Consider the following 23,277-nt stretch of genomic DNA (forward strand, 5'->3'; position numbering starts at 1 on the left):
TGAAGTTATATACGAATATATCTTATATATCTATGTACACTCAACACCAAATATATGTATAGTGACGTACAAAGTGGCCAAATAACACCTTCGCTTCTGTAGAAATAAGAATGTGTAAGGATATATTTGGCCACTTTGGCCGTCACTATCTGTTTGATGGTGACTGTACAACTAATGAAGTTACTCTTAGTCCGCCGGGGCTGAAGCTGCCTCGGCTGGAGCGTCTGGAGCTGCCTCGGCCGGATCATCTGTTGCCGGTTCTTGGGCTACAGGTGCCTATGGCTGCGCTTCTGCGGCTGCTTCAGGTTGTACCTCTGTGGCTAATTCATGTTGTACCTCTGCGGCTGATTCAGGTTGTACCTCTTCGGCCTCTGCAGCAGCCTCACCTTCAGTAGGGGCTGATTCCTCCACAGGCGCTTCAACTTCTTCCGGAGCAGCTTCGCCCTCCTGAGCAGGGGCTTCAACCTCCTCTGCAACAGGCTCAGGAGTTACCTCAGCCTGAACCGTCTCTGGTGGCTCACCACCTTCCACGGGACCTGCTTCAGGAGGTACCGCTGGAGGCAGCTGCACAATACTGACCTGAGACGTTGTTTTCAACTTAGTTTGTGATGTCACAATCGGTTTAGACGGTGCAGGCTTAATTACCGTAATTTTACTTCCTTCTTCAGCCTTTTTGTATCTACCTACTTTACTAGGTAGGGGAAGAAAAATCCTGTATTCAGCAGGCAAATCTTCATCAGGAGTCAACCTGTCAGCGAAGTAAATTCTCCTGAGACGTATATTGGCGTTCACTTTAATGTTTTGTACTTCGACAAACGACTTGTTATATGCGCGACGTGTGAATTCAGATAGGTTGAACTGGATCTGGTTCCAACCGTCAGCGAGACTGATAGGCATAGCAGTAGACATGGGCAAGATCTGTGTAGTACTTTGAAAGTTAGATACCCGGAATCTTCTTCTTACCCCGCCTTCGTCCAAAATGGTCACCTCAAAAGTGAAATATTTTTTCAAATTCTTTACCACCATAATCATGAACGGCATTGTTATTCCAAGAGTTCTGTTATTCGTTGGACATGTTATATACGCTGTGCTTACATTAGTTCCTCTTATATCTACCACCATGGACTTAATATCAGGGTCCATTAGCCTTGCAATATGACCATTCTGCATATGAACTTCCCATAAGTCCAATGGTTTAGAGCCGCAGCTATAGAACACAGTTAGGAATCCGCGTTGGTATGACGTCCGGAACATTTTAGACCTGGTTTTACGTTATGGCTTCAAGTTGAATAGTTCTTTACTTTGACCCTATTTAGTAAATATCTCCAATTAACATTTCATCACTAAATACGCTATTTGTTTACTTTTTCCTTTAAATGACATTTTCTGCCTGTCAACTTTAAAAAGAATTGTAATGACAACTTCATTCTACGACAAAAAAGGCTACACATGTCAATATACCTACTTCTTTTTATGACACGGAGTTCTGAAACTACATAGAGTTAGACCAAGAAAAGTCTGCAGCGATTTTGATAGCCCACGCAGTGCAAGTGTTATTTTAAACGTCAAACTTCTATGAAATTATGACGTATAAATAACACTTGCACTGCGTGGGCTATTAAAATCGCTGGAGACTTTTCTTGGTCTCACTTTAGAACTTTAAGTGTGGTCAAGTGAATACATAAATATGTGTACAAAACGCGAGAGTTTACAAGTGTTATAATACCTGCGTACCTATTGCAATATATCGTATTGAAGTTGTCGTAAATCATACTTACGTTAAGCTAATATTCCGGTTTAAAGCGCGTATTTAATCACTCGCGCGCGATATGTTAGCCTAGGTCTCCATATTTAAACACTAGTTGTGCTGAGCATCGGTTCATGTGGTGCAATATATTATAACTAAAGTCTGCATAATCTTTTAAGAAAATTTTGCGAATTGGATTGGACTAAGGGCCTGCATGGGTACGTGAGCATTGTACTGCAGTCTACACTAGGGAGTTAGGTTCGGCGCCGGACTACTTAGATCCGTCGCCGGCGGAAATTAGTATTTTTCTACCCCCCTTTTTGTGTTCGTTCACTTATTCTACTGACTTTTCTATTTATAGTATTTGAAGTACAATATTTTAATGAAACCGAAGAACTACTTTTACGAAGAACTAATGTGAGCGCATCGGCGTTCAGTAAAAGTTTCATATAAAGACTGTATTTTTGTAAAATGTTCAATGCTTGCCGTATAGGTAACTATAGGCATGTACATATAACCGTACCTCGTAAACAGCCTTGTAACAAATGAGAAAGTCAGAAAACACAAAAACTTCCTAACGTATGAGTATACGTAGAAATATAAAAAAAAAACTTTTAAAAGAAAAGCTCGTTTCGCTGTGATTTATCATCCCATTTGTCATCCTCGACACTAGGAAAATATGTCACGCAAACCCACAAGTAACGCGCACACGCGGCCGGCAAAATAACATTTTTGTCGTCTCTAAATCACGTGACTTTTCCACTATGTGGGCGCCCTTAGAGACGCGTCGGCAAAACCTCAGGACAAAGGCGAAATGAAAAAGATCCTTTGTCCGTCGCGATAAGGAGTGCATGTGAAGGGAGACATACGTGCCTAGTCGCCTACTTACCTCATCGCAGCCATCAGACTGTGTATTGTTATTGCTGGCGCGAGTCCTAACGAGGTGAATTCTAGCGCGTACCATTGTAAAGTGGCCTCGAGTTCTATTACAACTCTGAGACCACTATAAAACTAGTCTGGCAAGCCATCAATTCGCCCGCACGTAGGAAGCGTTGAGAGTGTCTCCATGGCTCCTGCAGATCAACATTAGCTACCTTATTCGAGATAAGATTTTTTCGAACATTTTTTGCAACCTAGGGGAATCCCCTGGCGTTGTTAAGATATCATTGCAATTTTTCGGGATTAATGGTATAGAAAACGTATAGCGATGACACCAACGGCTGTCGGAAGAACAATAAGATATATTGTTTGCACACTTTTGTTTGCAATTGCCAAATATTACGGCTAGATACGATATGGATAAGATATGTCAGTGTCAAAAGTGACGTTTTTGTTTGAAGAAACGTCATATTTGACACTGACATATCCAATCCATATCGTATCTAGCCGTAATATATATTTGACGTATCCTAAAGTTGGGTTCGGGCCGTTTGTTTTTGGTTATATATTTACAAAGTTCGTTCATGGTAAAGAAAGCCTATGTGTGGCATTAACACAAACAGAAAAACGAAACATAATTTGCGTTGACATTTTTCCGGAATGAAATGCCTCCAGCTTTAAAGTAAATTATTTTATGACGGCAAGTTTTGAAATGTATCTGAAAGTCAGAAAACTATAGTCGATTCGCTGAAAAAACAAGCGGCGTTTCAGATGTGCTTGGTATATTTACAAAGCTCATTGCGCGGCGCAGCGAAGCGTGGTCTGCATAATGTATCGAACGGAGACTCGGCGAGCTTTGTCTGCGTTATTTACAACCGGCCCGTGTATTCACGCGGAAATTGGATTTGTAAAATAAGACACTGTATAAATAATCTTTATCTACATATCTCGCTTACGCACAGAGACCATGATTCGCGAGCTTTAATTCGTTCTACATAAAACACATCTTATTTCTATGCTAAAGTTATGATGTTGATCTTTGTAAATGTTCTGTATCATAGTGTAAAAAGTTGAAGCATAGCCCTTATAGCCCAAGTCCTGGAAACGTATTCTGATTGTAATACTGCTTATGAGTTTGATCTGGATTTGTTTTTGATATGATCTGTCAGCTGGCAACGTGTACATAATGCACTATTATGTCATGGACCTGGTCAAATGATAAAACAACGCAAACTAATTGTGTATGGGGTTGTTAGAAATTGTCTCGATGAGTATTAGTTGCATGAGGAAAAAAATACAGTCAGTGATAAAAGCTTTGTACCAAAAATGAAATTTTTGCCAAAATCTTATTTATTTTCTATACTTGGAGTGTGCAAGAATCTTATTTCTATGCTAACGTTGACGTTCCCACGATATTGCAGCTGGCTGGAAATAATCGTCGTCAGCCTGGCCAGAGACAATGTATCGAAATTAATATCCGAGCTCGCCGAACAATTTGTCCACCCGGAATGCGGATAATTAAACGGACGGTCCTTAGCCGGCTAAAAGTATAGCTATAGTTCACTAATAAATCTCTGGAAACAGGTCAAGTGTTTTGTTCAACTAACGACGTAATTGTGACAACAATAGAGATGCAATCTTTTGAACATTTACTACCTGTATTTTTTATTTATTTGTACTTTGTGTAAATATACAGAAAACGACCAATGGCGCTTGATGTTAAGGCATTACCAGACTACCAGTCTTCCATGTGGCTAAATAGATACCTTCGTAAATTACATAATTATAACAATTAATTTAGGTTATTTTGGTGCCAATGAAGCGTGAAACAAACTTATAATAATTTAGAGAAATCTAGAATTAAAAAAAAATTCAAATGCCCTTAGACTTTTACAATTTATTATAGGGCTTCAAGTTGTGTATAAGAGGCTTATAAGTAGTTTATAAAGTCAAAATATGCTATTGTGTGAATTCCATATTAGGTAGATCTACGAGTAATAGAGTCGGACCAAGAAAAGTCTGCAACGGATTTGATAGCCCAAGCAGTGCCAGTGTTTATTTATACGTCATAATTTCATAGAAGTTTGACGTTTAAAATAACACTTGCACTGCGTGGGCTATCAAATCCGCTGCAGACTTTTCTTGGTCTGACTCTAATACGTTTTCCATGGTTTTGAACAATATCCCTATTTAACAAATATAGATTACCTTTATATTGAATTTAAAAACAAAACCGCATATATTCTAGTAGGCTTCGAACTGCAACCGGTAGAAAATTCCGCTTCCTCGAATACGTTTTCTCTGTCAAATGCATTCCGCGAGATAAGGACAGACATATTACCTAGTCGGAGCGGGTTGAATGGCTATTATAAGCCTCGGATTTCAGTTCATTTTTCGCTCCACATTGAGAGGTGTTATTCACGATGCTTACTAATATGCATAGCCTCAGGCCGACAAATTAACACTCTTACGTAGGTGTCAAAGAACCCTATGATCAATGAAACGGTTTCAGTAGCCTCTGAACGCCTGTAAATCAAGTGAAGTCAGTTGCGCGTTGCCGATTTTTTTTAAATCCGTATACCACTTTTTGTAATAGTCTGTGCGGAAAGAGAAGAGTCGTAGAATGTATGGGCTCCCTTACATTCCACGACTATTCGCTTTCCACACAGACTCTAACCCCAAACTGTGTACCAAGTTGAACTTGACAAGTAATACCTAAGGTACGAGTAAACGTACTAGTGCTCGACATGCTAATGCCCAATAGAGGACACCTTGCTGTCACCTCTATTGACAATGACTTTAGTTTCAAGATGACATACGTACTGAGACCGCGTTGAGCACCAGTAAGTACGTTTACCTTATTACGTGCAAACTCACAGTCGAGATAAAATGTTTGCTCTAAAAGGCAGTCTCGGCTGTCACTTCATTTCGCTTACCAAGCGCTTACTGAATGCTCAAGACTCAGCTAAACTGAGTCGCATTAGAATTTTATAAATCTGATCTTTTAATCTTTTTTACCTTTTACATCAATTACTCTCAAAATATACCTACTTCTGTTCTAAATTTTGCTTATTGGGGCCCGTTTCTCACAAGCTTGTAACGTGTAATACAAGCGGATGTCACTTTTTAATAGCTTTTGTTAAAAAGGGACTTCCACTTGTATTACTAGTTACAAGCTTTTGAGAAACGGGCCCCTGATCCCTCGGCTATATCACTAGCTAGTTTATCCTAAAATTATTCTGCTATGGTATGGTGTACGGTCAAGGAATCAAAAAAAAAAAAATCAAAAATATACTTTATTCATGTAGGCCTAGCAACAAGCTCTTATGAATCGTAATTAATCTTAATCTAATTATCAGAGCAATTTATTGATGTTAATATTATTCCATAATAAAATTGGATTATTATACATATCAAATTTAACACTAAGAATTTCACAAAAGGATCGTCAAACATTAAAAAGATTGTATAAAAAAATACTAGTCTAGAATTTCTAGAATAAAATCTAAATGTCAAAAAAAAAGCATAAGTAACAAAAGAAGTAGATAGTATTACATCGGAATATCCATTTCCTCATCAATAATCAAATGTACCTAATAAATAAATAATCATTTCGAATAACAATTAATCCCACGTTGTAATATCATTCATGTAGTCTTGTGTGGTATAATAAGCTTTAGAAATAAGTTTACGCTTTACATAATTCTTAAATTTATTAATAGATAATTCAGTAATATGGTTTGGAAGTTTATTATAAAATCTTACACAATTACCCATGAATGATTTTTTAATTTTATGGAGCCGAGTGAAGGGCACTGCGAGCTTATGTTTATTTCTAGTATTAATATTATGAATTTCACAATTTTTCCTAAAATTTACAATATTTTTATGTACATACAGAATATTCTCATAAATGTATTGACAGTGCACTGTCATTATGTCAATTTCCTTAAATTTATCTCTAAGTGAGTCTCTATGGTTCATTTTGTATATTGCTCGAATAGCCCTCTTCTGCAGAACAAAAATGGTATTTATCTCTGAAGCACCGCCCCACAGTAAAATACCATATGCCATAATGCTATGGAAGTAACTAAAATATACTAATCGAGCTGTTTTCACGTCAGTTAACTGACGGATTTTGCTCACTGCAAAAGCTGCAGAGCTCAGTCTATTCGAAAGAGTAGCAATATGGGGACCCCACTGGAGTTTAGAATCTAAAGTTATACCAAGAAAAACTGTACTATCAACTAATTCCAATTCCTCATCCTTCACAATGACACTTGTTTGCACATGCCTTACGTTACTACTAGTGACAAACTTAATACATTTAGTCTTTTTCTCATTTAACAATAAATTATTAACATTGAACCAATTTACTACTTTTGAAATGGCATTGTTTACATCATTGTAAGCTTGTTGCTGTCGTTTGACTTTGAAAATAAGTGAGGTGTCGTCTGCAAACAATACTATATCATGGTGGGTCTTAACAAGGAATGGCAAGTCATTTATGTAGATAAGGAACAGGAAAGGCCCCAATATTGACCCCTGTGGTACACCCATAGAGACCAATGACCCAGGTGATCGCTGTCCATTCACATCGACCCTTTGTATTCTACCATTTAAGTAGGACTTAAGTAAATTCAGTGCCGATCCTCTAACTCCGTAATAATGAATTGAATTTTAGTACCATTTTGTACCTTGCCACAGTGACAACAGTATGAGGTCCCTAGCTACTTTCATTTTGATTTTCACTGTGACAAGGTACGAAATGGTACCTACGAAATGGTACCTACTGAAATTAAATTATTTTACTGTGCACTTGAAAATAAATGAAAATTAGTAATTCTTTTATTTTTTTTTGGTATCAAGCCGTTTTCACCTTTTAAGGTTTCAGTCGGAGTATGCCCTTGCAAATAGGTATAGTTTCCTTGTGATTTTTTTAATGGCATTTACCATTGGTTAAAACGTGTAAAAAATCAATATAAAAAGTACAAATATTTCCTTTCTACACGGTCGTCAAAGACGCGTTGGACTGAAACCGGTGGAGACAGATCATCCGCTCCAGATGCAACCCTGATACTGACCACGATCCTCAGACATGATGGACCGACCAAAGAGAGTCAATTATTTTGCATTAGCCTCCCTCTAACACACTCTCTCTCTTGCTAGTTAGGCCACGTTACGGTGGTTGAACTGCACTCGCGTAGCCAATGGGAACAGGTCGGCAGCCAGGGCCCGGCGCATCGGAATGAAGACATATATTTCGCTCTTGTTGTCCTTTTAATCCGACGTGCCTGTCGAAACTCGTAAATCTGAAATGTCGATTAGGACACTGTTTGTCCCTGTCGACGGCTAATAAATTGCAATAAGCGGGAGGGCGGAAAAATACCGCTGCTATGATGCTGGTATTGAGACAAATATTAGGTATATGTCACGTGGTCAGTATCTGAAAGATTTGATGAACAGATGTCAGGCTCCACAGATGGTTTAGTTTTTATTTTTGCTTTATTTTTGTTATTAATTGTGGACCACCTTATTGCTTAGAGGATATAACCAAACGGAGTAGCCATTAACAGGCGTTCCCCTCTGTTTAAAATAGCCGGCTAATGGTCAAACACATTGTATAGACAGACGGTTATCTGACATGGCTATTTTCACGTTACGTATACATTTGACGTGTTCCTCCCCCGCAAAAATCGGCAGACTATTTTGTACCGAAAATTTTCTTAGGCTGCGAAAATGTTCTTGTTTTGGAAGGGTGATTACTTATTTCAAAAAATCTGAAAGCAATATTTGTTCATATTATTTCCTGTTAAATATATATTTAGTGAACTGAACATTATTTTTCATGAACAGCACGTAATTACGGACGAGAAGTGAAAAAGCCTCTCTTGCCAAGCATTATTTCTGTGTCGAGTTATCCAAGGCGCACAAATAAATTGGTCTTACGTATTAAAAATTCTACACATAACAAGATTCTGCCAAGAAATCCTGCCAAGATTTCCCGAGTTCCTGCTCCGTGCCAATAATAAAAATAGGATACAGTGAAGCTTTTTCTTTCCCTTGTCATAAAGCAGGGCTTGTTCTGATGTTTTCGTATTTACTCTTAGTAACTCTTAGGTCATTTTGCATGGCAAAACTGAATAACGTGCCAGCACTTATCTATGTTATGAATCAACTTAATTTGGGGTAGTAAATATTAGTAGTACAGTTTGTAAGTTTGTATTTGTAGCATTAATGCCAATATGCGTAAACAAGTACAAGTAGATGGCGCTGTAAGATGCGTTAAACTTTTACAGTAAACCTGTAAAAGTTTAACGCTTGACATCCTACTTACTTGGCTGGCGCGATGACCCAAATGAGTCATGGCTCCAACACAAGAGCACGCCACTTTGCTCGGTTCAGAGCGGTATCACGCCAGCTTTCGCAATCCTACAGCTTTTGACATTCTACAGCAAACTAATTTGCAGCTACAATAAGTTGTTTCAACATACAATATTTGGTCAGTTTGTCTTTCTGCAACCCTGGACGGGACCATAAGCACTCATGCAAATTATCCAAAAACTTTGTTCTAATGTGCCCATCTATACCTATACTCTGGCCCGATGCCAGTTTTAAAAGGAATTTGTCAGAGACGCGTCTCGGTGTAAAAAGTTAATGATATGTGAAGATCCCTCTGATATCCTTGGTCTAATTGTAAGTGAATTTAATGACTCGAGCGAGGGGTAAGCTGTGAAATTATGTAGGACCAATTTTGGCGAAGCCCAGCTTAGGCAGAGGTTAGTTCCGCTACGATACATTTGGATTGATTAGGAGGTTTGTTAAATAATTAGGGGTTAGGTATATACAGCGGCAATCTTAAGCATTAATGTAGCATTGGCTTCTGTCACTCTTATTTATCAGAAGGTTATTCTTCAAACGAAAACTCAATGTAATGTTAGATCAGAGTTATATTTATTTCGCACCATATTGAACTGATAATCAAGTTTATTTCAAATTAGGCTTCGAGTAGATAATGCCAATGCAGAATTGGACATGTAATTAATTCTACAAAGCGTATATTCAGTATTCTTCATGAAAAATACACAAGAATCAACATGTGTATAAAACACAATTTTTGTTCATGTTTTATACCACCGACACTTCAGAACTTGTTGAACTATCACTATTGTACTCTTCTTGCACCCTATTACCAAGTAAATGCCGTGATACGTAGGACACTAAGGGTGTGCACTGTGCATCCAGCGTAAAGGTCTTCCGCCTGAGTAAACCTTGTCGCCCGTGTACTTAAGCACTAAACATTATTCGAAGCGGATTATGGCGATTGTGCAACCTTCTTTACTGACCTACCTATCCTATAGGTATTACACGGTAGGCCGAGCCCGGTATTTAGGGCCCCGGTCTACAATGCAAGGAAACTCCCTCACTTTTTGCTACTACACCATGATTCAGGGGAATGGAATGCATTGCTCATAAAGAACAGATGCCTGATTTGAGCCTCAAGCGATTCCGTCAGAGAAGAACAAGAGCGAGGAGCGGTGTGCGAGAAGAATATCCAACAATACATGAATGCCAATAATAACGCGCGTACAAAGCGGGACTTTGCTTCTTACTTAATTAGAGGGACTTATACTTTGCTTCACCCACCCTTAATTAGAAGCAATAATGAAATAACTGCTAACAGTGCTAACATACTTAGTTACAATTAAATAGATATAAATTAGATAATTAGATAAATAACGATAGATTATTAGGATCTAGCTAATTACTTTCATTCATTCAGTTTTACTTTGTGCGTAATATGCTCCATGTAATAAATTAAATAATAATAAAAAAATAAAGAACCTTACATGTCCCGTATGATGCTAAATGCTGAATAATTGTATTCAATGTGTATTTACGTCTTCACATCTTTGAACCAAAATAACGTGAAAGAAAACCAGAAACAATTGAACGCCAATGAACAATGCAAATATATACAGACTTGGTATCCCACTATAAAACAAAGTGCCAGGAATTTCATCCGGCAAATGCAATTTTCGACAATAAAGTGCACATGATCCATTAGAGGTAGTAAGTGGAGGCAGTAAACGCCCTCAGCAGGAGCTATTATACGACTTTTATATTCACACTTAGGGTTTATTGAAAGTTCCTGCTGGCTTTGTTTCAGCGACATTGAAATAGCTCAATTTAATACACTTTATTTTTTACTCGGTGAATATCGTGTTCGCAATTCTTTGACTTTATAACAGTGCATTGGTGCAAATAAACGAAGCTTCATGTAAATACTATCGTGTGCAGTTATTGGAAACTGTAGTTATTGATTCCAAGTGAATTGTTACATTTTTGGTACTACATTTTTTAGAAAGGGTTATAACAAATTATTTAAATATTTGCTTAACTAATTATTATCCTGAACGAATCCAAGTTTTTTCATTGCTGTAGCCAAATACTTTTTTACCCGACCTTTATTTATTCAACACTTATAATAAATATAATAATCATTCTTTCTAAATATTAACTTAAAAAAAATTGCTTTTAAACATTTCTAAGCTTCCGGAAAAGACGGGGGCTTATAGGACTATTATATGATTTCATTACGTAGTTTCATTACAGGCATTTCCCCGACAGCACAGTAGAGCGCGTCACGGCTCGAAATAAAAATCTCTTATTTTTCAAGCGGGTGCAGTTTGAAGCGTCGTGACCTAAGATATATTCTACTACCGTTACCTATCTACATTTCAAAACGTTATAATACTCGTAAAAAACTAGAAAAACAACTTATTTAATAACAAGGGCATACATTTATTTTCATCTTAAGTAAATCCTACTGAAAGCCACGTAGTATATGGAAAATATCACGGTGGATTCAGGGAAAGCTTACCAACCACTTTATTCTCCCTTTCCTCCCTTCCGTTAAGTACGAGATACACAAACTATAGCAACTAACGACGTCTGCTTATTATATCTCACGCTTCTATAGGCGCAGTCAAGTGGAACCATCTTTTTTTATCACAACTAAGGAGAGTATCGAAAGAATGAATGATACCTACATATTTTTACATTCAGCTATCAGATTGCCTAAAGACACCCCTCGATTTTACTCGCACTTATCCCGGATTATCCTCAGTAATGACCGGCTCGTGTATTTTACTTACTTTAACGAATCTTTTAACCGTGCATTCGCACAGAAATGGCGCGCTTGGATACGGGTGAGGATTAACTAAATTTATCCAAATATTCCGCCGCTGAGTCTGATTACGCAATACTTCGTGTGTCTTCGCGGCTTTTGCTTACTCACCATTATTATTTCAAGACAAAAACGACACACCCGAATGCTTAAATACACGAGGAGGCTTCATTTGTTAGCTTTGCGGAAGAAATAATACAAAAGAAGAAAAAGTAAATTAATTTCATTCACGGCGAATGATGATAAAGAGTGCAAGGGAACGCGGCACATGAGTGACACCAAAAGTACAACGATTGCGGGGCGATGAAAAATCGACATTATCCTTGTAAAAAGTTGGGAGTCAGGAAAAATTCCGTTACGCTCTATCAGCACTAATGGCTTGCAAATAGCTCCACCAATCGTCTTACACTCTTATATCATTCTCGAGCCACCCGATGCATTATTCAGTATTTTGCTTTTTAATATTCAGACGACATATTTGAGTCTCCTTTCAATTTTTTTCCGTTCCTCTCGTGTACCGGTGTGCACGGAATTTTAAAAGCTCCTTATCGATGTTCGCCTCTTAATCCCAACATATCACGTCGACTGTTGGGTGTTCCATTTATATTTTATCGATACCGCTGAGGGGCGCTTGTTTTCTTGTTCGCATTATTTTTATAATCTGCGGACGGCGTCGTATTCCGATTCTAATCGCCGATCGAGCCGGCGTTGTCTGCAATTTATTCGGGAAAGGAATAGATTCATAGCCGGCCGGATTAAAAGGAAAATGAAAGCAAAATATATGGGTCTGTCGAGCGAGCGAGCCGCTGAAATAGCTAGCTGCAGGTTCGTTTAATTATCGACATTCCTGCAACGAGGTCCAACAAATTGTTTTTGTCGGACGGCGCTGGACGCCCATCGATATTTCATTATTATAACCACGATATTGAGGCTCTGTCCGATATGACAACACGTATTTACGGCCGTGAATAAATTACGTTTCACGGTAATTGTGAAAGTTTAATATGTTTTATTTATTGATCATTAGCTGGGTAATTAACGGCCTGATTAATTTCGTAGGTCGTAAAAGTGTAGGTAATAGTCTATTGGCCGATGATTTGTGGACGCATTTTAATCAATATCGCCTGTAGGGTGGTCGGCGTCTTTGGAGGCTAATATGTCCGAATCCGAATGCAGCACTAGCCGGAATATTGCCTACCTAGCGTTCCAAGGACCACAGAATATCTTCAGCGCTATAAAGCTACTGGATAGGGTAGCCATAAACTGTATATTCGCGTGGGATTGGGAAATATTATATATAATTATTATGACAAGTGGTACACATTTGTGTAGATAGTGACATTCATAATCTTTGACCTATTTCTTTAATCCATTTCTTAATCTTGATTCTTGAGCTTTCATCTTGATCATCATTCATAAAAAAAGAGCTTTAAAGTAAAGAGCATATCATCTTAAAGGCTGGCAACGCACTTGCAACCCCTCTGGTGTTTGTCTGGTGTCCACGGGCGACGGTAATTTCTTACCATCAGGCGAATCGTCTGCTCTTTCGCCTCCTATACCTATCATTCCTTGGCATGAAGCCATTTAGTATACAAAATTAAGTATTTTACATTATAGGCACTGACTAATCAGTTTTTCTTTCCTAAAAGCTCTACGTTCCATACGCAGCAGAACCACCTTTTACGTATGCATCCTAAAAGTCCACTCTTTGTCACATCCAGCGTTTCGACCGAGCCCATAACTCACGAATAGCGGTCCATTCCGGCAGATTGCCTGCAGTTACCCCTGCACTTATTGCCGATTCGCTCCTCCAATCTCGGCCTTCCCCTCCCCCTTAGAACCCCCTACTTGCCTCGTTAACACGACCGCTTCATTTGTTTGGATTTACCGGGTAGTGGGCCATTGAACCTTGCATAGGGACATATTGTCATATAGTGTAAAAGCCGTACCCTGTCTTGTCCCCCGGTTGTGCTCTATATATTTTTATTATATAATTTCACTACACGAAGTTGGAATAAAGGGAAACTGTATATCGTATAGCTGCAAAGTCATCAGTAGACATAGACAGTATTGTTATTTTGTTAGGTATCTATACTGTTCGATTGAATTTATCCAAACGGTAATTTTGGTCAAAGTGATTCATTCCAGGGGCAATCACAATTGATCATATTGGCCGGTACTTTGTTTATAAATTATCTAATCTTATCACATACGATAAATAAATAAATAACTACTCAAAATATTGGAAAATATTACAATCTGTTTCGTCAGCAACACTAACATTTTTAACAAATGCGACAGTTATTAAATAAATATATTCGTGTTTGCTTCATATTATATGTAGTTAATGCGTAATGTCAATAAGTATATATGTCGGCGGCAGATCTTAAGATCAGGCATATCGTGAAATTCCTAGGCATATTGTGAAACGTGAAAATCTTTGACTCGTTCCCTGAGTCGACGGAGCCCCGCTACGCGGGGCTCCTATTTCTGGGCAGTTTGCCCTTCGGGCATCTGAAGCAACCTAACGAACCTATCCTACCTGTATATTGGTTTGATGTAACTATCGTCAAAACATTACACAGGAAGATTACGATCTGCCTGATCGTACGATCGGCCTACGACATATACAAAGAATTTACAATATATGTATATCTCGATCGCACGGTTACTGCACCGGTCAGTATCTCCCTGCACTGTTTGTTTGCGTATGAAAATGAGGCTCATTAACCATCGCCTAATGACTTGACACGACAATCATGTCATGATTTATAATTGTAAACACATCGGACAAACAGCCGGTGATTAGTGGACATCAACTGTAACCTATATTTCAGATGTCATTTATCGATATTACTAATGTTACATGTGTACTGTTTTAGAATGTCCGAATGTCCATTCAAATGTGTGTGATAAATAAAATAAAATTAGTAGTTCGCCCTGAATTGTGAATTTGCGATTTGCAAAAAAACGAATAGGTACATAACGTTGTCTATTCTTCTTCTTCTTCTTCTAATACATAACATTGTCTATCATGATAAAAAGCAATTTCAAAATGCAATTTCTTCGCTAATCGTATTAAATAGCGTAGTTAGCAGCTGACAGACAGGGTACTCGATGAATTGGGTTCTAAAAATTAGGTTTCAGGCTCAAATCATAAATAAAAAATTGTTGAGCTGCTCCAACATTCCTCGGCATATAATCGTTGGTTTTTTTGGAAACTCGGTATATAATTTACCAGCTGTTTTATTAAATCCGCCGAATAAATACTAGAATAAATAAATAATTCCAACTAAAAAGTAGTTAATTCTGTTTGAGAATTCGATTAACAAAACCTAACCTACTCGTACTTTAGCTGTCTAAAGTCGGTCTCGACCTTGCGCTGCCACTTACCTGATTACACTTGTATATAATTTTTCCCCGAGTAATTGGCCAATTTTTCCCAATCTACGCACCCCGAAATAACGAAATTACAACTGCCATTTCACGCGTGTTAAGCTTAGATTTGGGTTCGTTTTAATCTTGTGACATTAGCTAGGGCGATAATATGGTTTTGCTAAGTTTACTTTAGGACATAGTTCAAACGAAACATTTACTTTTAAATGTAGATACGTAAGGTAACTGATTGAGTTAAATCTATGCGCACTTTGCGTTTGTTTTAAGGTGTCTTTTGATTCGCAAATTGTATTTTTTAAAGAAAATTTATATGTTTAAATTATAGGAATTCAAAAGAAGTTCGATATAGCTTTTTAAATCTAAGTGACTTGAATGTTCGTATTTATTCGTATTTATATATTATATATATCGTTGTCTGAGTACCCACAACACAAGCCTTCTTGAGCTTACTGTGGGACTTAGTCAATCTGTGTAAGAATGTCCTATAATATTTTTTTTTTTTTTTTTTTTTTTATTTATGTAAACAACCAAAAACATCATATTGTATTTGTTTATCCACTATAAAATAATTGTACCTACATGGTTACTAAAAAAAACACTTCTTGTTTGATCAATGTATAAATAAAATGATATGTGTATTTTATACCTCACCCTTCTTTTTAATGTTTTTCTTATTTTTTCACGATAAATGATTTATTCTGAACATTTTCGTACTGATGAAATCATTGTTCGCTTGAAGTAAATCCAAGATAAAACAAAATCGTTCACTATTGTTTGAATATAACGAGATTCTTCTGCGGGCATGTAAAAACCAATCCGGTGCGAGCAGCAATTTCCTTGCCCAATCGAGTGTGAACGTGCGCCCGCCATTTTTAAACCACCGCTGTTTTCTAATACAGGCTAGTTGTTTATGGCTAGAGGGTAGAACGACACGACGTTTGTGGGATTGAAAGCATAGACACGATCTAATACACAGCCCGTGATCTTTTTTTCGAATATCCCTGCCTGACATCCAGCATCAAGCCTGAATGTTTTGTGCGCATTCATCTTTGATCTTATTTGCTGTCCTGCTTTTATTTCAGACAATAATTCAGGTGCATATAAAAGTACTTACCTACCTATTAATTAAATGGTTTTAGAACCGAGTGTATTAATTTTTGTGAAGGCCTTTTTCGGGTTTGTGTAGACCGGGCGCGGACGCCTATACAGAGGCAATAGACCGTGTCGCTTTTCATTCACTTTTTGAATACATTTCCAATCTCGATCCATCCAATTATCGGACCTGAACTGGCCAGTAAAAAACGTCTTTACATATAATTAGAATTTAAAAATTCAAAGCCCCAATAGCATAGGGAGGATTTCTAAAAACCTTCGCATGTGTCCGAGGTTAAAAGGCAAGTGGTTCGAAGACGCGAGACACGATAAGGCCGGGGGCACAAAATCTAATTTGCAAATGCATTTCCGACCTCACCGTCTTGAACCCCAGTTTAAACGACGCAAATTCGCTCGTCTGTTTTTGGCTTAAAACTGCGGAGAGGTTTTATCGACGTGATAGATTTGGGAGGGGGATGCAGATTGTTTTTGTTTAGTTAAATACTTGCAAAAAGAGGGTTACATTTTGTTTGGAGTCATATTATATAGTTCAACAATTCGGAACACGACGTTGTAATTTCTTAAAGTTTTTATTAAAAAAAGATTATATAGAATATTAGGTTTTCTAGCCACTAGTCATGAAACGTGTACTGAAATTTCAGGTAAGTTTATTTTAGCTCTGTCTGTTCTATATTACTCAAACAATCTTACCGCCTTTAACTTATATCCACGCAATACCCGTATGTATCGTATAGCACACGATCCCAGTCGCGAACAAAAAGCCTAGGGCCGCAACGCAACGTAATTTCCGCTAGCAATGGACCGTGAACAGTGCCGAAATAGTCCTCAATCGCGTTTATTAAGCGGACCGCGAGGCACGTTTGTTGTATGACGTATAGGCCGAGGAATTACGCAGTGAAGGATCGATGGGCTCAATGTTTGACTTGCGGTCTGGGTATCGCTCGCTAAGTTGAGATTAATCTGGTTTTTATTTGAATTTGGTGAGGTCAAAGCCGGGTCTAATTTCATGAATATTGTAGGTTTTGCTGAGAGGTAGAAAAGGACGGTTTTTAGGGTTCCGTGTCCAAAGGGTAAAAACGGGACCTTATTACTAAGACTCCGCTATCCGTCTGTCCGTCTGTCCGTCTGTCTGTCTGTCTGTCTGTCACCAGGCTGTATCTCATGAACCGTGATAGCTAGGCAGTGGAATTTTTTTCAGATGATGTATTTCTGTTGCCGCTATAACAACTAATTCTAAAAACAGAATCTAATAAATATTTAAGTAGGACTCCCATATAACAAACGTCATAATTTGCCGTTTTTTGCGTAATGGTACGGAACCCTTCGTGCGGGAGTCCGGCTCGCACTTGGCCGGTTTTTTATAATATTTGCTCACGGCATTTTCCCCCTTCGTATGGAGTCGATGGAACAAGATCTTTTTTGTTACTGAGCTATACTGTAGTTAGGACATTTTATGAGTGTCAACTTCTAAAGTAGATAAAACAAATTTAGTGCCCACGTAAAGTAAACATCAAACTTTATGTAAAGGTTTTGGGATTTTGAGAATAACAAATACCAATGAACCCTTATAAGAAGTTCCTGATTCTCAAGTAAAACGAACACCTACACATTATTATCATAGGTAAAGATTATCTGCCTACATTTTTCCCAAAATTGAAAGGATATTTACCTAACCTTAACTATCGCGCGCCTACCAAAACTGCCTACTAAACCGACTGTATCTATAGAAAAAATGGAAGAGGAGAGATCAGTCTTTTATTTCTTGCCTTAGGCTTTATATAGGTTTAAAGAGGTTGCTCAGATTTAAATCCAACTTAAATACATCTGTCCCTAAATAACACTTATTTTATACTTTAAACCTGATATAATTTGATCTTTTGAAATGGTTGTATGATAAGAAAGATTTATGAACGTTCGAATGTATGGATTAAGATCTAAACATAATTGTAGATATCTCTGTTTGGCCCTATGGTTGACTGGTAGAGAATGCCGTTTGGCATTAAGTCCGCCATTTGTACATTGTTGTGTATATTTTGTGCAATAAAGTTTAAATAAATAAATGAATAATTAAGGGCATGTTTTCGGCCATACCAAACACAATTAGTATTCAATCTAATAATCAGTGGCATGGGTTTTATACACATTTGGTTGTGCGGTACCTACAATAACTCAAATCGTATAACGTGTCACTATAATAGGAGGTAAGTATTTGAACTTTAGGAATTTATACACTGAAATAGATGTCATATTCTAAATATTATGACATCTAATTCAGTTAATGATTTATATATATTTAGTAGTGTGACACTTGAGAAACACAAATCAAAATATTTAATAAAATAATTTGATTTGTTCCCAAAGTTGTTTAGAAATCTAATTAATATTGAAGTACCTGTAATTACCTACGAGCAATATGCGCCAGCGAATTATGTCAAAATGAGCTCAAATTTACTTCAATTTGTAAACCGGAATCAGCCTCCGGATATCAGAGGGCCTACCGCGAACACCGAAGTTCGCAAATTGCGGGCATCTTTCTGTCACTCTAATTACGCCTTAATTGGAGTAAAAGAGAAAGATGCCCGCAATTTGCAACTTCGGTTTTCGCTGTAAGCCCTCTGATACTGCAATAGCACATTTAAAAACACGTGGAACACGCCCACGTCTCTCGTTAAAATAAATGTCTGCCTTCATTATTTGTTTGTAGGTATAATTTATTTGCCAGACCTACACAATCCGTTACCGATACCTACATTTTTGTTTCATCTGAAACAGTAATTCAATTAGGGTTTTTGTTTTTAATCCTCGGCTTATTTTATATTCCATTATTAAGCAAATTCTAACATAAAACTTTTGAGAATAAAAACTGCGATATACAGAACAACCCCTTACAGCCAATTAACTAAATCACAAGTAAATAACCCTTAAAATGCCAAGACACTTATTACCATAGAAACAATATTTTTCGCTATTCCAGAGGAACTTGTATAAATGTACTTATATCGAACTCTTACTTTTCATTGCGAATACAGCCGTATATTCTAAAGATCAGGGTTCATTTTCGTTCGCTCTCGTTATGTTTTACGTAACAAGTACCAGCTGGGTTTGTATTGCGTGGTTTCGCCAAAGCGCCGTATTTTTCTGGTAAATTCTGGTCTCTTAATTCCTTTTGCGCGGGAATGTGTATTCTTATGATACCAAATAGCAGCTTATTAAATCCCACAGGTGTGTTTGTCCCTTCTAAATAGGAACTTTAGACCCTTAAATGTCATTATATCTAATTGAGAGTAGCTTTACGGGTAATGTAATTTGTTTCGCGGTTTTATATTGCCATCACCATATTTTCTGAATTGTTTCTTTGTCAGATAACAGACCAATAAACCGGTTATTGTTTTCCTTCGGTTATCTCTCGTTTTATTAGGCTTATAGGGTAATTCTCCAGTAACTGGCCACTTTTAGTAACTGGCCACCCCAAACCAAAAATGAATTATATTCACTTATAAATAGAATTCATTTTAGTATAAGTTATTGAATCAACCTTATACTAAAATTAATTCTGTTTATAGGTGAATAGTTTTTTTTTTTGTTTGGGGTGGCCAATTACTGGCAAATTACCCTATTAATTTGTATTATGTCTTCAACTGTAGTTTCTTTAATAAATATATTACACTTGTAGTACTCTGACACAATATGTTTGACGTTACGGTTCTAATGGTAGAAAGCCTACTCCACATCCAACTATATGTGACATACAATTTATCAAAATATAAAAGCAACAAGAGTTCGTACTCGTACAGAGGAAGAGCAAAAACAATCCGTTACAATCAATGCGGCTGTCCTGCCAGAACGAATAACTTCCCATACCATGCTCACTGCACACGTCACTAACTCATCCCCCTGCGTCCCAACCCTTACTTTCTCAACCACATATCTATATGTTTTATTCGATTCCAATATGAACTTTATGTTAATAATTCTAGAGAACTTTTTCCAGTTATCAAATCCAGCTAGATACGAGCTAAATCAACTAGTCAGTGGATATATTCGGAACTCCAACAAACTTGTACATTAGAGATGATGCTTGGAAAGTAATGAGTGGAACGAATCTTATGGAAGAACCCAAACTGTGGTGTTTGACGTGACTTGCCCATTTTCCTTAACCATGTGAGGAGCAAAGTTGCAGTCTGGAGTTTGGTAGACCATAATCAAAAGTTATACTTATGTACTAATGTTAATAAACATTTGTTTTTCTTACAAGGATTGAATAACATCATTTAATCAAAATGGTCAAGAGGATTCTTACGTATAATTAGTAGATATAAACAAATGATGTTTTATTAAATTCAACTTAAACAGATAAGTAATCTACTAATGGGTAAGTATTATCATATAATAATATTGCCATAAAATATAGGTATAAAAATATAAACATTATCCTTTACTTAACTTAAATACAATAATAGGTACATATCCCCAGCATTACAGTCGCAAGCCATCATAATGGTTGAAATTTCCTAAAAATAGCTACGAATCTCAATAAAGAAAACTCAGAAAAATAAATCCACTCAACGTTGGATAGGTACAAGTATGAAGAACATCATGAGATCAGGATGTATTATATAAATTAATTTTTGATTTATGAGACGGGGGCGGAACGGCTCGCACTCACAATTTCAGCCGTATTCCGGAAACGGAAAGACAGGTATATTCGATAAAAGCCAAAATCGTATTCGGTCCTTCTCATGCAGATTTTTAACATATAACCCAGTGTTGTAATAATATATGTCCGTCTTTCGCACTATATATTAAAATAGTTTGCAATCCTTACAATAGAGGTATAATCAAAATAATTGAGCATTTTCAGTCGAGGAAATAGTTTATTAAATGCAAACAAATCATAAAAGATCAACCCAGCCCCACATTAACCTCCAATCTTTAGTGCCCCAAGTCTCTAGAGATCTGTAACAAGTTTACTTACTCCTATTATAAATGCCACAAATTTTATAATAAGTTGAAAAAAGATATCGTATGCTAAATATATGTGACTAAGTTTCTGTCTCTAGCTTAGGATTAAACCAGTGTCTTCAGCATTCGCGGCTGGCTCTATAACCCTTAGGCCAGGGGTCGCAGAACTGCGGTTGGCGACAACCATGCGGCTTTTTGGCCAATTGCGGCTCCTTAGGACACCCAAACAATTAACACAAAGAGGACTAAGACCAGCGAAAACAACTTTAATTAGCTCTTCGACATTTCTTAAACTGATGATTTCTCATTCAGTTGGCCCATAGCCTCAAAAGATTGTCGACCCCTGCCTTGGCCACTACTCACGAAGGCTGTCAGTGTTATAATAACATAGTATTTTGTATCGCTTCTAAGTGTACACACCAGAATACGGCCGCAGGAAGGAATGTTTTTGTCACAAATTCACAATGCGATGGCATCTGCTATTGTGATTTCACTTTGCAATGTGTATGTTCTTTGTTCTCCGTTGATTTATATTATTTATTCATTGTCCTTTTACTGCTTAAGACAAGTATACGTATACTAGTCGTAATATAATATATGAGAGACAAGGATCATAAACATACATAATCTGTGAAGCGAAACAGGTACAAGCGTGTTATCATTTCAAGACGTAAAAGTCTTTTGGGTAAAATGAGTATCAGCTGTATTCGAACATTTCGAACAATGAGATACCTACGTCAAATACTAGATATTGAAACGATATGTATCGGATATGTCAGTGTCAAACAAGTGTCGAAAGTGAAGTTATTATTTGAAGTAACGTCACTTTTGACACTTGTTTGACACTGACATATCCGATCTATATCGTTTCAATATCTAGTATTTGACGTATCTCATTGTTCGAATACGGCTGTATGTTTATTCGTTCAAATGTACCTATTTATTATAGTCTATTATCAAGAGGTGAGATTTAAGAGGTAGAGTAGTGACCCTACCTCTTAAATTGTTTCAGCTCAGTTAGCTTAATTTATGTTCATTACTAACTTGCATAATTTTTTTTTACAGGTAAATCAACTCTTAAAACCTACATACCTATCTAAGGATAAGTCCAATTTTGATGTAAGTACCAAACACGTAAAGTTAGACACGTAGAATAATTTGAAATGAAATCGTAATTATTCTATAATTACCACAATATATCTATCTTCAATATATCTTAATACTCTTAATGCTACCTAAAATAATATATAAATACGGTCTTGGTTTTCGACGTTTATAATCCAATAACTTCTGATGTGTATATCTATGACCTATAAGATATGGATTAATTAAATCCACCGCCACAATAATAATATACCTAGGGTATAGGTTTTCTTATCTACTTAACCTACTAATATAAACGAGTCGAGTATACATATATAAGATACAATGAAATATAAATAATACATCCCTACCTATAAATTATTGATGGATTCCATCCACGTTTTGGATTAAAGATAAACAGAATAAAAAATACTTGGACTTTTTTATATTATATTTATAATGGACAGAAGAAAATCTAATAATGGCTCAATCTACTCTCTTTTGATTGTTGTCTTTACAAACACAAGACATATTGCATCAGGTTATATTGTGTATGTATTTTATAAATAAATAGATAAATAAAATTTTGCTACGAGTACTTTAACGAATTAAGGGGTAAAACTAGGAAATTAGGAGGAAACGAAACATATGGCGCGCCACGCCAAATTTGCGACGGAAGATATGGCCGTCGCGCGGGTTTCTAGATTTTATATTGATGATGATGATGATGACGATGATGATGCTCTCCTGACCGATTTTGGCCACAGCGACTGGGTGCTCTGGAGTAGGCAATTTTTAACTCGTGTTATTAGAGTGTAGCTGATCCACTCTCTGGTGCGCCCTTACGTGGCTCACGTAACCCATCTTCTTGCTAAATACTCGAGCGCATTTTGGGCACGTCAGCACA

At 37.1% G+C, this 23,277-nt stretch overlaps 2 protein-coding genes across 3 annotated transcripts in view; one reads left to right on the forward strand and one right to left on the reverse strand.

The window, feature by feature from the left end:
- Positions 1–23,277, forward strand: part of LOC134798253 (semaphorin-1A) — a 385,737-nt gene that overhangs the window by 224,742 nt on the left and 137,718 nt on the right. The window lies entirely within an intron of this gene.
- On the reverse strand, positions 277–1,254 carry LOC134798010 (cilia- and flagella-associated protein 20-like). The gene has a single exon (XM_063770343.1). It carries the CDS (start codon positions 1,252–1,254, stop codon positions 277–279), a length of 978 nt encoding a protein of 325 aa, XP_063626413.1.

This window comes from Cydia splendana, chromosome 16, assembly GCF_910591565.1.
Source record: "Cydia splendana chromosome 16, ilCydSple1.2, whole genome shotgun sequence".
Taxonomy (NCBI): domain Eukaryota; kingdom Metazoa; phylum Arthropoda; class Insecta; order Lepidoptera; family Tortricidae; genus Cydia; species Cydia splendana.